Source organism: Perna viridis, chromosome 1 (assembly GCF_037379345.1).
Source record: "Perna viridis isolate PV_CMFRI_1.1 ecotype Kerala chromosome 1, ASM3737934v1, whole genome shotgun sequence".
Classification (NCBI taxonomy): Eukaryota; Metazoa; Mollusca; class Bivalvia; order Mytilida; family Mytilidae; genus Perna; species Perna viridis.
The window spans coordinates 49,741,452-49,756,607 of NC_142445.1; the positions used below are offsets into that span (position 1 = coordinate 49,741,452).

General features: G+C 34.1%; 1 protein-coding gene across 2 annotated transcripts in view; it reads left to right on the plus strand.

The window, feature by feature from the left end:
• The first annotated feature begins 1,448 nt into the window (after positions 1 to 1,448).
• LOC148629175 (copine-8-like) overlaps positions 1,449 to 15,156 on the plus strand; it is a 36,972-nt gene continuing 23,264 nt past the window's right edge. For both annotated transcript variants that reach the window (XM_088545600.1, XM_088545611.1), the window contains exons 1-3: positions 1,449 to 1,586; positions 14,125 to 14,212; positions 14,623 to 14,726. In XM_088545600.1, coding sequence (XP_088401726.1) covers positions 1,519 to 1,586; positions 14,125 to 14,212; positions 14,623 to 14,726 — 260 coding nt within the window. In that variant the 5' untranslated portion in view covers positions 1,449 to 1,518. The remainder of the gene's footprint in view (positions 1,587 to 14,124; positions 14,213 to 14,622; positions 14,727 to 15,156) is intronic.

Here is a 15,156-nt window from a genome sequence, read left to right on the forward strand (position 1 = left end):
TCACGTTTGTCCTGAATTTTGGTTGATAGTTTCCTTTACCATCGATCTCTAAGTGTAAGTCAAGGTATGAGGCTGACTTCGCATTGTCTGTAGTATCCTTTATCTCCAGTTCTTTGGGATAGATGTGATGTATCAAATCCCGAAACTAGGATTGTTTAACGATATAATACGTCATCTGATGTAGTGTTTATAAAATATAACTCAATACAAGTCAGATAGCATATAGAATTTTTTTAATCGACAATGGATGGCTCAGAAAACGGTTTTAAAGTTTCCTAACAGACCAACCATAATTTGCATAAAATAAGAAATGAATTTCTATGCTTTTCGAGTAATTCATTTCTCTAATCGCTGCAAAATAAAAACTAGCATTCAGCTATGAGAAAGAATTTATTTGTTATATGAAATGAATGATTTTTTAAACCAAATTTGTCATGTACCACCCACTGTCTGGATGATTAAATTGCATGGACACCCTCATAATGATATATTAAATGACAGTCATTACAAACACTTTAATGGTTGTTTGTGGGTAGGGTCTAAAAGGTGTAACTCGTAACCGTATAAACTTTTCCCCGTACCCAAATATTGTTTCGCTAAAATATTCATTCTTACGGTATGTTAAGTACTGAAAATTGCATGAGATGTGGAAAAGTCCGTTTCAATTCATTTTTAATCAAGAAAATGATATATATTTTCTGATATTTCTTTGATCGGTTTTCAGAAATCAAAAGGTCTAAAATGTGTAACTGGAAATTACGGCACCTAACCATTTATCGATTATATTTCTCACTTTCCTGACTTTTTTATTGTTTTAAAAAAGAAGTGACTTAGTTTGAATTTCGTACCGTACCTAGCGTCAATGCGAAGAATGGATACGATCTTATCCAGCATGAAAAACAAAATATCATAAACAGAGTATGATGCGATTTTAATTTATTGTCAATGAAAATTTTGATAATATTATGACGTTTCAATATCAAATACATATGCAATAAATTAGTACATATAACAAAAAATACGGGTGCGGGAATTTCGGGTTACACATTTTAGACCTATTGAGAACAGAAAATCGAATAAAATCAACTTTTTTTTCTACAAACATGTTCATAATAATTAATTCTAGCTTAACCATCATATTATTTTGTAAATGAGTACCAACTTTCTGCTGGAAATAACAAGTAACAATGAAGAAATAGGCAAAGCAGTATTTGGGCACGGGGAAAAAGAGGGACTTCATATTACACTCCCACGCCCACCTTGATACACAATTTTCCTGATTCTAAGACGGAGAAGTACTGTAAATGACTTAACTGGGGTTTAAATGGCATATGTAGAAGAGGGCCAATACATAAGAATAAATGTACGTAGATACATTTATCTATGTCAGTTGCACAGACATAGAGAATTTAGAATGGGTACGATTATTCAAATGGGGCGATATGTACTAAAGTTTGTTATCGGGTGTTACCGTTGATCATAAGGTGAAGTCAGAGAGACTTCCTCATATAATGCAAAATGGCACATTTTCAGGCAGGAACGGCAGTTGCACCGTCTACGCAAGTTGAAATTAGTGTCTCATGTCGGTAGGTATTTTTTTTTACAAACCTCCTTTCATGTGTTTTGCATCCGAAACCCGTATTTGTTATCGACCAGGCTTAAACAGAGACTTTCCTGGAAAGGGATTGAATGTCAGATTTTTGTCCACTATATACTGAAAATTTACACTCGTTGAATTTACGTTTTTTTTTTTGTTTTTCATGACTTTACCTATATGACATATATAATTCCACTAGCAAATCTTAGCAAGTTCTTCTTTACAATTATACAATAATTTCTACTGACCAAGTGGCAAATTGAATTTCAACTTGCATTTAGCAGGTATACTGCTGTACTCTCTTTCCGATATATATACCTAGTAACCTAGTTCTGATGTATTATTAATATCCCCTCTTGTACGGAACTGATTGCACGTACTTGTGTCTGAGGTCAGAGGTTGCCGATACTGAATCTGGCCTGTTTCATGATAATGAAGATCAGAATGCCGGTATACCAGGTAATTTTAAAGTTTTAAGCTCAACATAGACTATTTCCAACGTTTCCAAAACCTCTGTATGCCATATTATTTAATCCCTTTTAGAAATGTAGAAAATGCGCATGAAGCTAATCAATCGTTATTGATTTATCATCTGCCATTTGCAAAGCTTCCCAAACAACAATAATGTGACCAAAATATGTCATGTGTCATACAAATTAACTATGTAAAGCCAGATTAACAAAAAATGAACATTTTCTGAGGATTTGACAAATAAAAATATCAGACATATTTTCCCTCATCTTATAAACATTCTGCATAGAAAAATTCAATGGAAATTGATAGTTAAGCAGTATTTAACACTAGAAAATTTTCACAACGAACAAATTTAGGCTAATTTGGGATATTTTTTTTATTTACAGATATATAAAAAATGAAGAAAAAATAGTATCACCCCGATGCTTAGAAATCTGCCTTCAATGCAGTACAGACTGGATATTTTTTTGTTTTACAGTATTTTTTGCTGCTGTTGATTTTATTAAAGTTGTTAAAGTATAAATGATTTAATTTACTAAGTTAGAATTAATTCAAATGAGAAATAAGTTGCACAAAAATGGTATATGAAATACTTATATAAGAATATTTAAATATTAATCAATTAAAAACTAGAAAGTTTCAATAATCTAATGATTGAGATCACCTAGTATATCAATTTTAAGTAATCTAAAATATTCTAAATGATTTCAATTCTTAATAAAGTTAAATCAAAGGATTATTTGAATAGGAATTGAAATAAGATAAACATCATTTTGAAATAATTTGCCTTCAAGAATGAAGTGTTTAATTCTCACATATAAATATTTCTCTTTAAATAGACTAAAAAATAGATTCTGTTAGGTATTTTTGTCCAGTACTATATTTTTTTCAATAAATCCAATACTAGAATATTTCTATTTATTTAGTGGAAATGTATTGTATCCCATATGGCTCCCCATAGTTGTTTAATCTCTGAACTAGAAATGCACAGATTTGGGGTACAACAACAATATTGACATTTGAATTTCAGTCACTGGTGTAATAAATAAAGACATGCACATAACATAATTTACAGAAATGGAAAGTAGAATGTCCGAATTTTATTTTTACAAATAATATTATCGTCATCTGGTCAAATCGGCAACTCGATCGGAAGAATATTATTTTGACCAACGGCATTGGGGCACCCCAGTATATTTCCCCTTAAATTCAATCACTGCTGGGACAGTAGAAGTATATAGATACACACATATTCCCTTTTGTCGTTTTCTGATTTGGTGCTGAAGATTTTTTGGTTTGTTTTGGCCACCACTAGTGGTCAAGTGCTGAATCCCAAAAGGGATTAAGTACATTAGACTTTCCAGACCAGTGCACAATAACGAATACTTTGCTTTAAATTTAAATTGATCCTTATTAAAGCGTAATATTGTCTTTATATATAAGTATAAGGAAGGTTCTCCACTAATGAAGAGGAGATAGCCTAGTATGAGAATGCCCCTAAAATTGTTATGAGTTGTCCAATTTTGATAAATTTGGTTTCGCACTTTTGGCTAGGGATGAAAAATGACATTAATGGAAACCGGTGGTTGCTATAGTGATTCAAAATGAAGAATCTCTTGTTGATGAAACATTTTCTGAAATAGGGGACTTCTTAAAGTATTTTGCAATGTTTTATATGTTTTCAATGTTGAGGGGGCTTTTTTTCAATGACCATTTGACTTCATTGTGAAAGTGAAAGTAAGACAGTTTTTTACCATGCTAAATTTGATAAGTGGATTACAAAGTGAAATAGCTCAAAATCTAACAGGTGATGCCCATATGAGGAAGGGGTTTTTGAAGGAAAAAGTTTGGACAGTTTCAGGGGATGAAATAAAAATTTAAGATATTTTGTTGGAAATTTGATATTTTTAAAACTGATTTTATGAATTTTTTTTGCAAATTTTCGCATATTTTTGCATGGTTTCTATGGTAACCCTATTTGCTGTGGGTATTTTTTTCCAGAAAATTTTCACTGCACCCTGAAAGCCTAGGTTTGAGCTATTTCTAGATACATGTATATAGATTTACAGATATTTGACAATTTTTTGAAGTGATAAATGTTACAAAGCATCAGATTACAAGACCAAAATTAGGCAGTTCTACAACACTGTGGAGTGCTGGCTGACAGAATTCAATGAAAGTTGGCATTTATGTTTCTTAGGGTATCCCACACAAAATGACGTTTGGGATTGTTGATTCATGAAAAAACATGGCTGCCATTACTAAAAATAGAACATAGGGGTCAGATGGCAGGTTTTTGCAAATAACTCAAAAACCGTTGCCTTTAGCAAATTTCTGGCATTGGGTAAAATTGTTAAGCATCATGAGAAGGACCTATGCCGAAATTTTCAAAACCATTGACTAATGTAGGAGTTACAGCCCCTGAAACAGTTTTTGTTGTTTTTTTTCACATGTACAACTTTGAAAATTTTCTTCTGTAAAACCATTTAAGGTCATTGAATGAAAATAAGCATAATAGATCTTTAGTGTATTGTGCTCAAAATGACTGTTGCGATTTTTAATCTGTGAATAGATATGTCTGTCTATACTAAAAATGGAACTTAGGGGTCATGAGACAGGTTTTTGAAAAAAATTGAAAAATTGTTGCCTTTAGCAAAATTCTGGTTCAGGTCATGAAAATGCTATGAAAAGCATTTCTTGCATTTGACAATTTAGTTGATTTTAACTTAGCCTGTCTCATTCCTCAAGTTTTTCAAATAAGCAAATGGTTAACGAGGTGAGTGATCCAGGCTCTCTTGAGCCTCTGGTTATAACATGTTTCAAATTGATATGAGGAAGGCATTTGCCTTGAATGCAAGTGAAGCATTGAGTAGGTCCCCTTTTGAATGAAATGGACTTCATGTCATTAACATTTGTGCAAAATTTGATTAAGGATAATTTCATCTGTGGGAACTGGCAAAAGATATACCAAATATTTGTAATTTTATGTGAAAAGCAGATCTGGGTTTGGCAAAGCATGCCTTGTTTTTCCACAACCTTTTGATAATTTCTGAGGTGTTTGAATCAAATAATATGTGGGTCTTAGAAATGTTTTGTTTAGCAGCTGTTTTGACTACTCTTACAATTTAAGTGGTTGGAACTCCATTCCTCCATACCCCAACCTCTTATTTCCAAGCTCGATATTGCAAACTGTTCATTCCAATGTTCTTTGAAATAGGGCCTTTTTAATGGGTACGTCCGGTTAATAAAATTACAGATATTAATTTGCAAAACCAGAATATTGAATTAACCAACAAATTGCCATTATCAACTTTAGTCAAAAATATATTGTATTCTGTAAATTAGTGACCTAATTCAAAATGGCTAGTCACTTTAATAACTGTCTTCATTACAAATGTTTTCTAGGTATTTAACAAAGATTTTTATGGCTTGACTTCTGGTGAGTTAAACTTCTTTTATGTAAATAAAAGACTTAAAATATTTAAAAACACATGTTAAGCTTATTCACATTTGCGGTGGCTTTCAACATGTCAGATGCTAGAGGTTAAGATGGCAGCAAGTCAGAAAATAGCTTACCAGACAACCTCTAGCACTGCTGGAGTAGTGTTTTGACTGTATTTCAAAGCTTCAATGATTAGAGATGTAATGCTGTGATTTGGGAAAAGTAGTTCTTTTTAAGGGGAAAATGGTCATACACTGGTTCTTCTTGTCGTTCACTATTACATTTGAATGCCAGTCTCCTCAACAAATCTGGCCGTCTTCTGTAGGTCCTCTACAGGTCCATACAGTTTCTCTGTAATGGGGGTTGGTTTATCCCAAATCTTCTCTCTCTGTGCCTGGTGTAACTTGCACATCTGCAGAAAGTGTTCTGTATTCTGCTCTGCTTCTCCACAGGGACACATAGGTGATGATATGACCTTCAAAACTCTGTACAGATGTTGGTTGAGTCTGTTCTGTCCTGTCCTGAGCCTGAAGATTGTAGTTTGCTCAGATCTTTTTAGTTGATGATAGCTATCTTGCTTCTGAGGGATATTGTGCAGAGACTTGATGATGGTCTTCATCTCTGTGTAGCAGACAGGATTTTCATCTTGCTGTTGTTGAGCGCCTTCCTTTGCTAGCTTATCTGCATTTTCATTTCCGTTGATTCCACAATGTGAAGGTATCCACTGTATGGCAGTTTTAAATCTCTTGATTGAATAAATAGCTCTTTTAAGTTGTGGTAGTTTGTTGTTGGTCAGTGCTTGTATTACTGACAGGGCATCTGTTAGGAATACTACTTGCATATTTTCTGCGTTTTCCTAGATGTAATTTGCCGTATGGATGAATGCTTCTTCTTCAGCCTTGTAGTTGGAGCAATGTAATCCTGTTGGTATTGTCATTGACTGTTGTTCTCCATTTGGGTATTCTATGTAGATACCAGCCCCTCCTTTTGTTGTTGCATTTGTGGAGAACCATCTGTGTAAACTCTTGCTCACAATTCTGATGGAAACTCTTCTTCCAGCATGCTCATTGTTACGGTCTTTCTGATGATGTTTGATTGTTCATCTTTGGCACTGAGTAACGGAACCGTTGCCTGAATGGTTACAATGTCCTCCTTCTCTGCACATAGATTGTCTTTCATTTTTAAAATCTATAGGTTTGACATGCTTAGGTAGATGTTCTTGATGTTCTCTTTGCAATGCTCTTGTTTCTAGAGTGAAGCTGGATCTTTTGAATCTGCCTGAGGATAGTTGTTTTAGTCTCTTATTCATTGTGTTGTTTGGTAAGCATTGATATTTGGTGGCCTGTATCATAAATTTACATTCTCTTCTCTTACTTAATGGTGGTATGTTCATAATTTCCTCCATACTAGCAATAGGTGTTGATTTCATGGCTCCTGTGATGATGCGGAGTGCCTAATTCTGGACTTTATCTAGAGTCTGATGGTGAGACTTAGCTTCTGTCATCCAAGCACTAGAGCCATATTCTAGATGTGGGCGTACATTTCCTTCGTAAACAGATTTCAAAACTTTCTCATTAGCACCCCAGTTTGTACCAGCAAGTTTTCTCACGATGTTTAGTTTTCATCTGGCTTTGGCTTCTGCTGTCATTATATGCTGTTTACATGTAAGTCTTATCAAAGGTTACACCAAGGTACGTTTGCTGATCTTCCATTATGATATGGATGTCATCCATGGTCAGTTTGACAGATTGGGTTTTAGGAGAGAGTGTAAAGAGGGTTACTGTTGTTTTCACTCTATTGATGGTAACACACCACTCATTGGCCCATTTGATTACCATATCTAATGCTGTTTGTATCCTGTACCTTGCAGTAGTTGCATCCTCTTCAGAGTACCAGAGGACAGGGTCATCTGCATAGAGTGCTGATTGTACACTATTTGGTAGCTCTGGAACTAGATCATTCATATAGAGTATGAAGAGAGTTGGTGGCAATACTCCTCCCTGTGGTACACCCTGTTTTGGAAGTATTTTTCGGCCATGTTTCCCATCTATGAGTACTCTTGCCCTTCTATTGTACAGATATGAGTTGATCCATTTGTACATTCTTCCACTGACTCCAAATCTTAGAAGTTTCACAAGAAGGCCATCTTTCCAAACTTTGTTAAATTCTCTCTGAAGATCTATGAAAACAGCTAGCGTTTCTTTCTTTAATTGAAATGCATTCTTGACTACTTGAGATTGATGTGTTGTCTGATCTTCTGTGCTCTTGTACTGTCTAAAACCAGCTTGTTCATGACCAAGAATGTTCTCCGATCCAAGTATGCCTGTAGGCACTTGTTGATTATATGCTCCATTAATTTATAACAACTGCTTGTTAGGCTAATTGGCGTTAGCTTGAGGCTTTTTACTTGTTCTTGGTTGTTTCTCCTCAACTTCTAGCATGATCTTTTCACCTTTGCTTCTCTTATCATTCAGTGCTTTTGTCAAGTTCCAAAGCTTTTTTGTATCTTTTTCCATATCCATAGATGGTGTTTTCTCTCCATTCTTTCCTTTGACATTCTTTGTTCTTAGTTGTTATGGCCTTGCACTTTTGGAGTTTGATGTTATTTTCCTGACTGGGATTTAGTTCTGCATCATCCCTTGCCCTTGTGGGTGCCTCGTGTGTTGCCTGTATCCCACTGGACCAGTATAGCTTGTAGTCCTGTCTCACACCTATTGGTATACTTTCCTTGCTGCCTTTAATACAACAGTATTGAATGCTTTCACTACATTGTTAATATTCTTTCCCTCAATTGCTATATCCCTTGTAAGTTCATCTGTTCTAGCTTGAAACATACTCCAATTTGCCTTCTTGTAATTCCATCTTGGTAGCTGAGCATACTCAGATGTTGTTTCTGCGATGGATATCATGACAGGTCGATGATCACTGCCTCCTAGCTGGTCACATACCTTTCTACTGATTGTTTGGTGTATATTGTTAGTACAGAAAGCTAGATCTGGTGTGGTGGTTGTATGCCATTGACGAGAATAAAAAGTAGGCGCATCAGTGGCGTCGTTGACAAGGATAATGTGGTTTTGATCCTGTCAGTCTTCTATGGTCTCCCATCTTTTGTCCATAGTATTATATCCCCAATTTTGTGATTGGCTGTTGAAATCTCCTACTATGAGGGATGAACTGTTTGGTGTTTGTGTGGTGTCTAGTGACAGTTTCTTATCATTGGGACAGTAGAAGTTAACAATGTTATACGAGCTTTTCCCAATAGTTGCTTTGATTTCAATGTATTCTGCTTCCTCCATAAACTTTTTTGTCTCTAAGGCATTAATGTTGTTTCTTACAAGAGTCATTACTCCACCTTTCTTTCCTTTCTGTCACTCCTGAAGACTTGGTATCCTCTGATCTTAAAAGGTTTTTCCTCTTGCAGATGTGTTTCTTCAATACAGCAGATGTTCACATTGTTTTCATGAAGAAAGTGTTGAAGTTCTTCTCTCTTGTTTGATACCCCTTCTGCATTCCACTGCACAATGTTAATATGTGGTTGCTCTTTTCTTTTCAGTTTGATCTTTCTATGGTCAGTAGCTCTCCTTGTTTGTCCCCTGACTCCACAAGACAAAAGTATGGTACCTCCAGTAGCATTGGTTGGGCTCCTTCAAGACAGAGAGCCTGGCACTGCACCTGCCTGGTGGGTCCTCACAGGGCGAGCACCAAATCATTTGTTCATGGTTTCAAGTGTCATTTTGGCTGTTTGTGCGTGGTGTTGTGGTCTGTTCGAGTGTGCTGTATTGCCCAACACCTCCGTCTTCAGCACTCTAGGTTTTCTGTCGGGGTTACCTCACCCTTAACTTCTGAACAGAAGTTCTGAACCATGGAAGTAGAGGAAATAAGTTACAGATTCCTGGTTCTGGATCTTCCTCGAGATTGTCTCCTGAAGCCTTTCCCTGTCGAAGGGTGTAGCCGCAAGGCAGCAGAGGTTTTAGATCAGAGTTTTCCTTTTCCTAGATGGGCTACCCTCCAAGGTTTACGAGCCACATCTACCAAAGGCTATCTGGTTTTAAGGCGCCAGTGACTCGCCTTCGCCCCTTCTACAGTCAGTCGAAACGGCCGAACCAGGTCCACCAGTTGGTAAACCCGTCATGAAGGTTGGAGTTGGATTTTAGTTGTCAGAGGCTGTTTGAGACTCGCGCCAAAAGGAGCATTTAAAATGATATTGAGAGCCCATTCCCAACACCACCCCTTGGCTTTGACAACCTTCTGTGACCAATACACTGATTCATAACCACCCTAAATCAGTCTGACGTGAGTAGATGCCATTGCCTAGCATTGGATCAGTTGTCTTGAAATTCCAATTATTTCAAATGTGAATAATCCGTCTCTTACTTATCAGCAAAATGAATATTGTAAATGATAAATTGTGTAAAATTTTCTAATTCTACCATCTTCAAGGTTTATTTTAAGTATTAAGCATTGGTTGCTCTGATTTTGGAATTTTCAGTGGTTGTAGAAATTTTTCTTGCCAATGATGTAACACCCTTTCAGAACATATTTTTTCATTAAGATTGATGGAAACATTGTCTACTGTAACTTAAAGAAATGTTAGTGGTGAAATTAAAAATATCATTATAATGCAAAAACATACTGAAAAGTTATTGCACTGTGGTCGAGTGAGTCTACAGAGTCAGAGAAAACTGATACTGTATCAAAATTCCCTTAATAATCAGGTTGGGAACTAGTTATGAAATAAGGGTTAAATCCTATCTGATAATTTTGTGGGTGTGACCAGTACAATACAGAAGACATAAAGTCATGCTGCCCCCCAAAATTCATCTTTTTTATATACATAAATATCATGTTCCATTTTTTTTTATTGGATTCCTTATGAAAATCCCTGCCTGCATTTTATAATCTGATTTCAGATATCTCTTACATTTTTTAAGTTTCAAGGGGCCAAAGGGGCCACACTAAAAAAAAATTGACTTTTTATATTTGGTCCGATATTGAAATTTTTTTTATTGGATTATTACGAAAATCCCTGCCTACATTGTTAATTCAGATTTTTCTTACAGTTTTCGATTTATTAGGGGCCAAAGAGGACTCAACCCCTGAAAACAACTTTTTTTATTTTCATAAGATTTAAAAAAAATAATTTTTCATTGGATCCCTATATGAAAACCCTGCCCTTGTTTTTCAATGAGATTTCAGATATGTCTTACCTTTTTTGAGTAACGAGGAGCCATAGGGGGTCATGCCCAAGCAAAATCATCTTTTTTATATTAGACTGCTTTTGAAATTTTTTGTTGGGGGTATACTTTATGAAAATCCCTGCTTGTGTTTGCCATCAGATTTATATCTCTTACATTTTTTCAGTTAAAGGGATTGAGGGCAAAGGTCTTTGACAACGCACATTTAAAGCAGTTTTTTTCACTTTCATTTGAATTCAAATTTTGTGCTATATTGTGTCCAAATCAATTATTGTATCCATAATGAACTGTAAGTCCCTATGATGAAGTGTTTCAAAAATAAGTATTGTGTTTACACTCTCACCAAGTGAACAGAGTTCAGCATGCTGTGGTTGTACCATGCTGTGCTCTGCAAATCTCTTTATTTCACTTAAAATTGAATTTCAAATTTTGTGCCATATTGTGTCCAAACCAGTTTTGTGTCTATAATGAACTGTTAGTCCCTATGCTTAAGTGTGTCAAAATCAATCATTACATTATATATTTTGTATTTTCCATTGAAATAATGTATTTTTAACACACCTATATTTTGTGATATTGCATGCTTGGTGTTTTGATTACAAGTGATATTGCACAGCTGATGTCAGCTGTTTATATTCACACTAAAGTGTTTTATGTAGCAAAATTATCAGAGTGAATATCAGTTGGTCTAATATATCTAGGTATTTACCGAAAAAAGGTCATTCGAAACAAATACATACAAGATGTGGTTATACTTGATTCAATCAAATCAAAATATTTTTTTTTAATTGTGATGAAGAGAAACTCATTGAAATTTTTTTAGAGAAATTTAATAAAACAATTACAACAGCTTGGTGCATGCAATATCATATTTTATGAAACAGTTAAAAGAGATATCGCAAGCACTGAGCTGCCATAATTGTATAACATTTTCCCAACTAAAACTTGCCACAAGTGAACAGAGTTAAACGTGCTGAGGGTGTATGATGCTGCCCTCTGAAAAGCTCTTTATTAATGATTATTTTTCTACATTTAGGATTTATCAGTTCCCTCTATCAAAAACAGTGACCTCTACTCCCACTTCACAGACAGACACCCACATGATTTTCTCGGTATTATATACCAAATCTAAATGTACTGATGAAGTGATTTTACTGTACTCTACTCTCACTTCAGAAAAAAAAAAAACTATTGTAAACCCTTTTTTGATTTTGAAATACATTTTATCCTTTTTATTGCATATCAATAATTTCTAATTGGATAAAAGAGTTTCCAACACAACAAAATAAAAAGAGTAAAAAGATGATTTAATAAATATCTTACTTTTATGAAACTTAAAAAAAATAAAGAATTAAAAATCAATTCAATGCTTCAACATTGACATCAAAGCTCTGAAAATGTAGATGTACATATACATACATGTATGTAACCAGTACAGGTGCATTTAACTTCATTTGTGCCATTTTATGTTGTATCGGTTAACTTGCATGCTGTTTTTTTTTTTTTAGATTTATCTCCTGTATTATATAATAAGTTTTTGAAACAATTTAATTTTGCCTTCTTGTATTGATTTCTTGAGAAATCCTTGTACATTCCCCAACACAATTACAAATTTCTTTAGTTGTAGGCCTCGCACTGAAGATGATTTTAAATGATGGTTTTTATTTATTGTGTAAGCTTCTTTAAGTGTAAGTGTTTGTAAGAATCAGGCAAAATGGGAAAAATCAGAAACATGGATCTCAAAACCCCACCGATCTGATAATAAAACATCATCAAACTAAAGGATATTTTTTCTATTTAAAAAGACCATTATTTGATCTCTGCATCATTGGATTTGCTCAGAAATTTTTCAATAGTATCTTAGAAAAAATGAGGTTTTTGACAGAGTTATCTGCCCTTGAAATGTTCATTTTCAGTGCATTTCAATGAAATTGTAACTTAATGGTCCATCATGAAAATCTTGTCTGTTTTCCTTGATTTTGATGGTGCAAATAGTCAAATTCACTATCAAAATGATGTTTTTTTTTCATACCATGTTTCACCTACTGCCTGATTCTTACAGGGACTGACACTTAAAGATACCAGGATGTTTAGTTGATAATTTAGAAACATAGATATACATAATTTAATGCAATATCAAAACAAATTTGCAATATATTTTAAAGGCAAATACTTATGTTTGAATTTATAGAGATATATATATATATATGCTGTATACTGAAGCAAGATTGCGTTCTAAATGTATTGCTGATTTGTGATGATACTTTAAGGAGAATAGATATGGTGAATATGTCAAAGATGACAACCCAACCTGGATGAAAATGTTGGCCTACGGTCACCTGTTGGTCTTCAGTGAACAATGAGAAACACTCTTGTTACAGGGCAGGCTGCAGCTGGCCCCAAAACATCATTATACACAAGTGCAGTGAAATAGTTGCCCCTATATACTCAGCTTACGTGAAATTAAACTAAAGGTGAAAACAAAAGACATGCATAGGCCAGAAATTGCTGACTTGGGACAGGTGCAAAAAATACAGCAGGGTTTAAGTTCTTTGGTGTGATCAGAACCCTTCTCCTTTAAAATCTGGCGACTGTGAAAAAAAAACATTACCGGTACACAATTAAACTCACATAAAAATCAGTTCAAAAAGGTCGGAGTCCATTGTTACAGCAGAAATGAAGAAACTGAATATGAATTACACAAATGTCATTGAATTTTTTCTCTCCATGAAGAGAAATAGTGTTTGCATCATTTAGTATATATTTGTATAATTTCATATCGATGAAACATCAATTAATATTCACCTGAATATGGGTATTTTACTCCTAACAAAAATTGTCTAACCTTTTGATCTGAGTTTTGGTCTTTCACATCATTACAAGTGGTAAATCAGAAAACAGTAAACCTACTACAAACCTGGAAAAGTTGAGGAAGTCTTTCCTTTAAATAAGAATTCAAGCCATAAGATATTTTTTTTGCAAAAAACAATATTCATTACAGTACAGTTTAATTTTATTTTGATAGTTTGTTTAAAATACTCCAACCAAGTAAAAAAACAACAACAAAAACTTAATGTAAAAGTGAATTGGTGGTCATATTTTAAAGTAAATGAACTGGTAACCGTGGGGATGTTGAACGTTATCAAACTGTTTGGACTGACTGGGCCACCCAGTTTTTGTGCATTCTTTGTATCTGTTTTGGGTTGTCAACATAACTTTCTTAAAAAAAAGATTTCTTATAAGCTTGAGATTTTAATACAATGTGCTTGTTTATTTTTGCAGAATATATGACATATATCAGTTTAAATATAGTCAAGTTAGATTCATTTGCAAGAAAATTACTGACCCTTTTCATTTTTTTAAAAAAAATTTAATACATGTACATTTAATTACATGACTCACTCTCTGCATTTCAGAAAACTTCAAGACAGAGATACTTTTTCTAAATCTGATCCAGTATGTGTGTTGTTTACAAAAGACATAAGGTCTAACAGTTGGTATGAGGTTAGTTTTAAGGATTTCTGGACTTGGTTTCATAAAAAATTTCAATTTTCAGATTCCTCAAATTCTCCCTCAACTAAAATATCAACCAATCAAATCAAATCATGTGAAATCTAAGATTTGAGGAAAATCTCATTTTGAGATTTTTTATGAAACCCAGGCCTGCCTTGTCATTGGTTAAGTTTTTAAAATTATAATTCATAAAGCTGTCTTAATGAACCAGTAATAAACAATTACATGTAATAAGATGTAAAATTTTTGCTTGAGCTGCAGTTTAAGTGTGTAGAAATAAGTCCTATAATTCATTTGTGCCATGTTCAAGTAAGCTTTATGTTTTTTTTATATTATATCAACCAAAGTAGATTTTCAGCTGGATTACATGACAGTGGTAAAAAAAAATATGTACATTTCAGTTTGGAAGAACAGAGATGATAAAAGACTCACTCAATCCTGATTTTGTGAAGAAATTTTTAATGAACTTCCTGTTTGAAGAATCACAAAAGCTTAAGTTTGAAATGTAGGTAGTACATATATCAAAGTAATTAAGTTTCAGTTTCTGTAAGAATCAGGCAGTAGGTGAAACATGGTATAAAAAAAACATTATTTTGATAGTGTGATTTGATTATTTGCACCATCAGAATCAAGGAAAAAATATCATGTTGGGGTGTTTAGTTATAATTTTATTGAAATTGAAATTTCAAGGGCAGATACACATGTAACTCTGTCAAAAATCTCATTTTTCTAACATTCTATTGAAAAATTTCTGAGCAAAGCCAGTGATGCAGATATTAAATAATGGTCTTTTCAAATAGAGAAAGTATCTTTGAGTGATATTACATTGTCAGGGTGGTGGGGTTTTGAGACGCATGTTTCTGATTTTTCCCATTTTGCCTGACTCTTACAAACACTCGCACTTGAACTCTGAAAGCTATTGCTCATATTTTAAC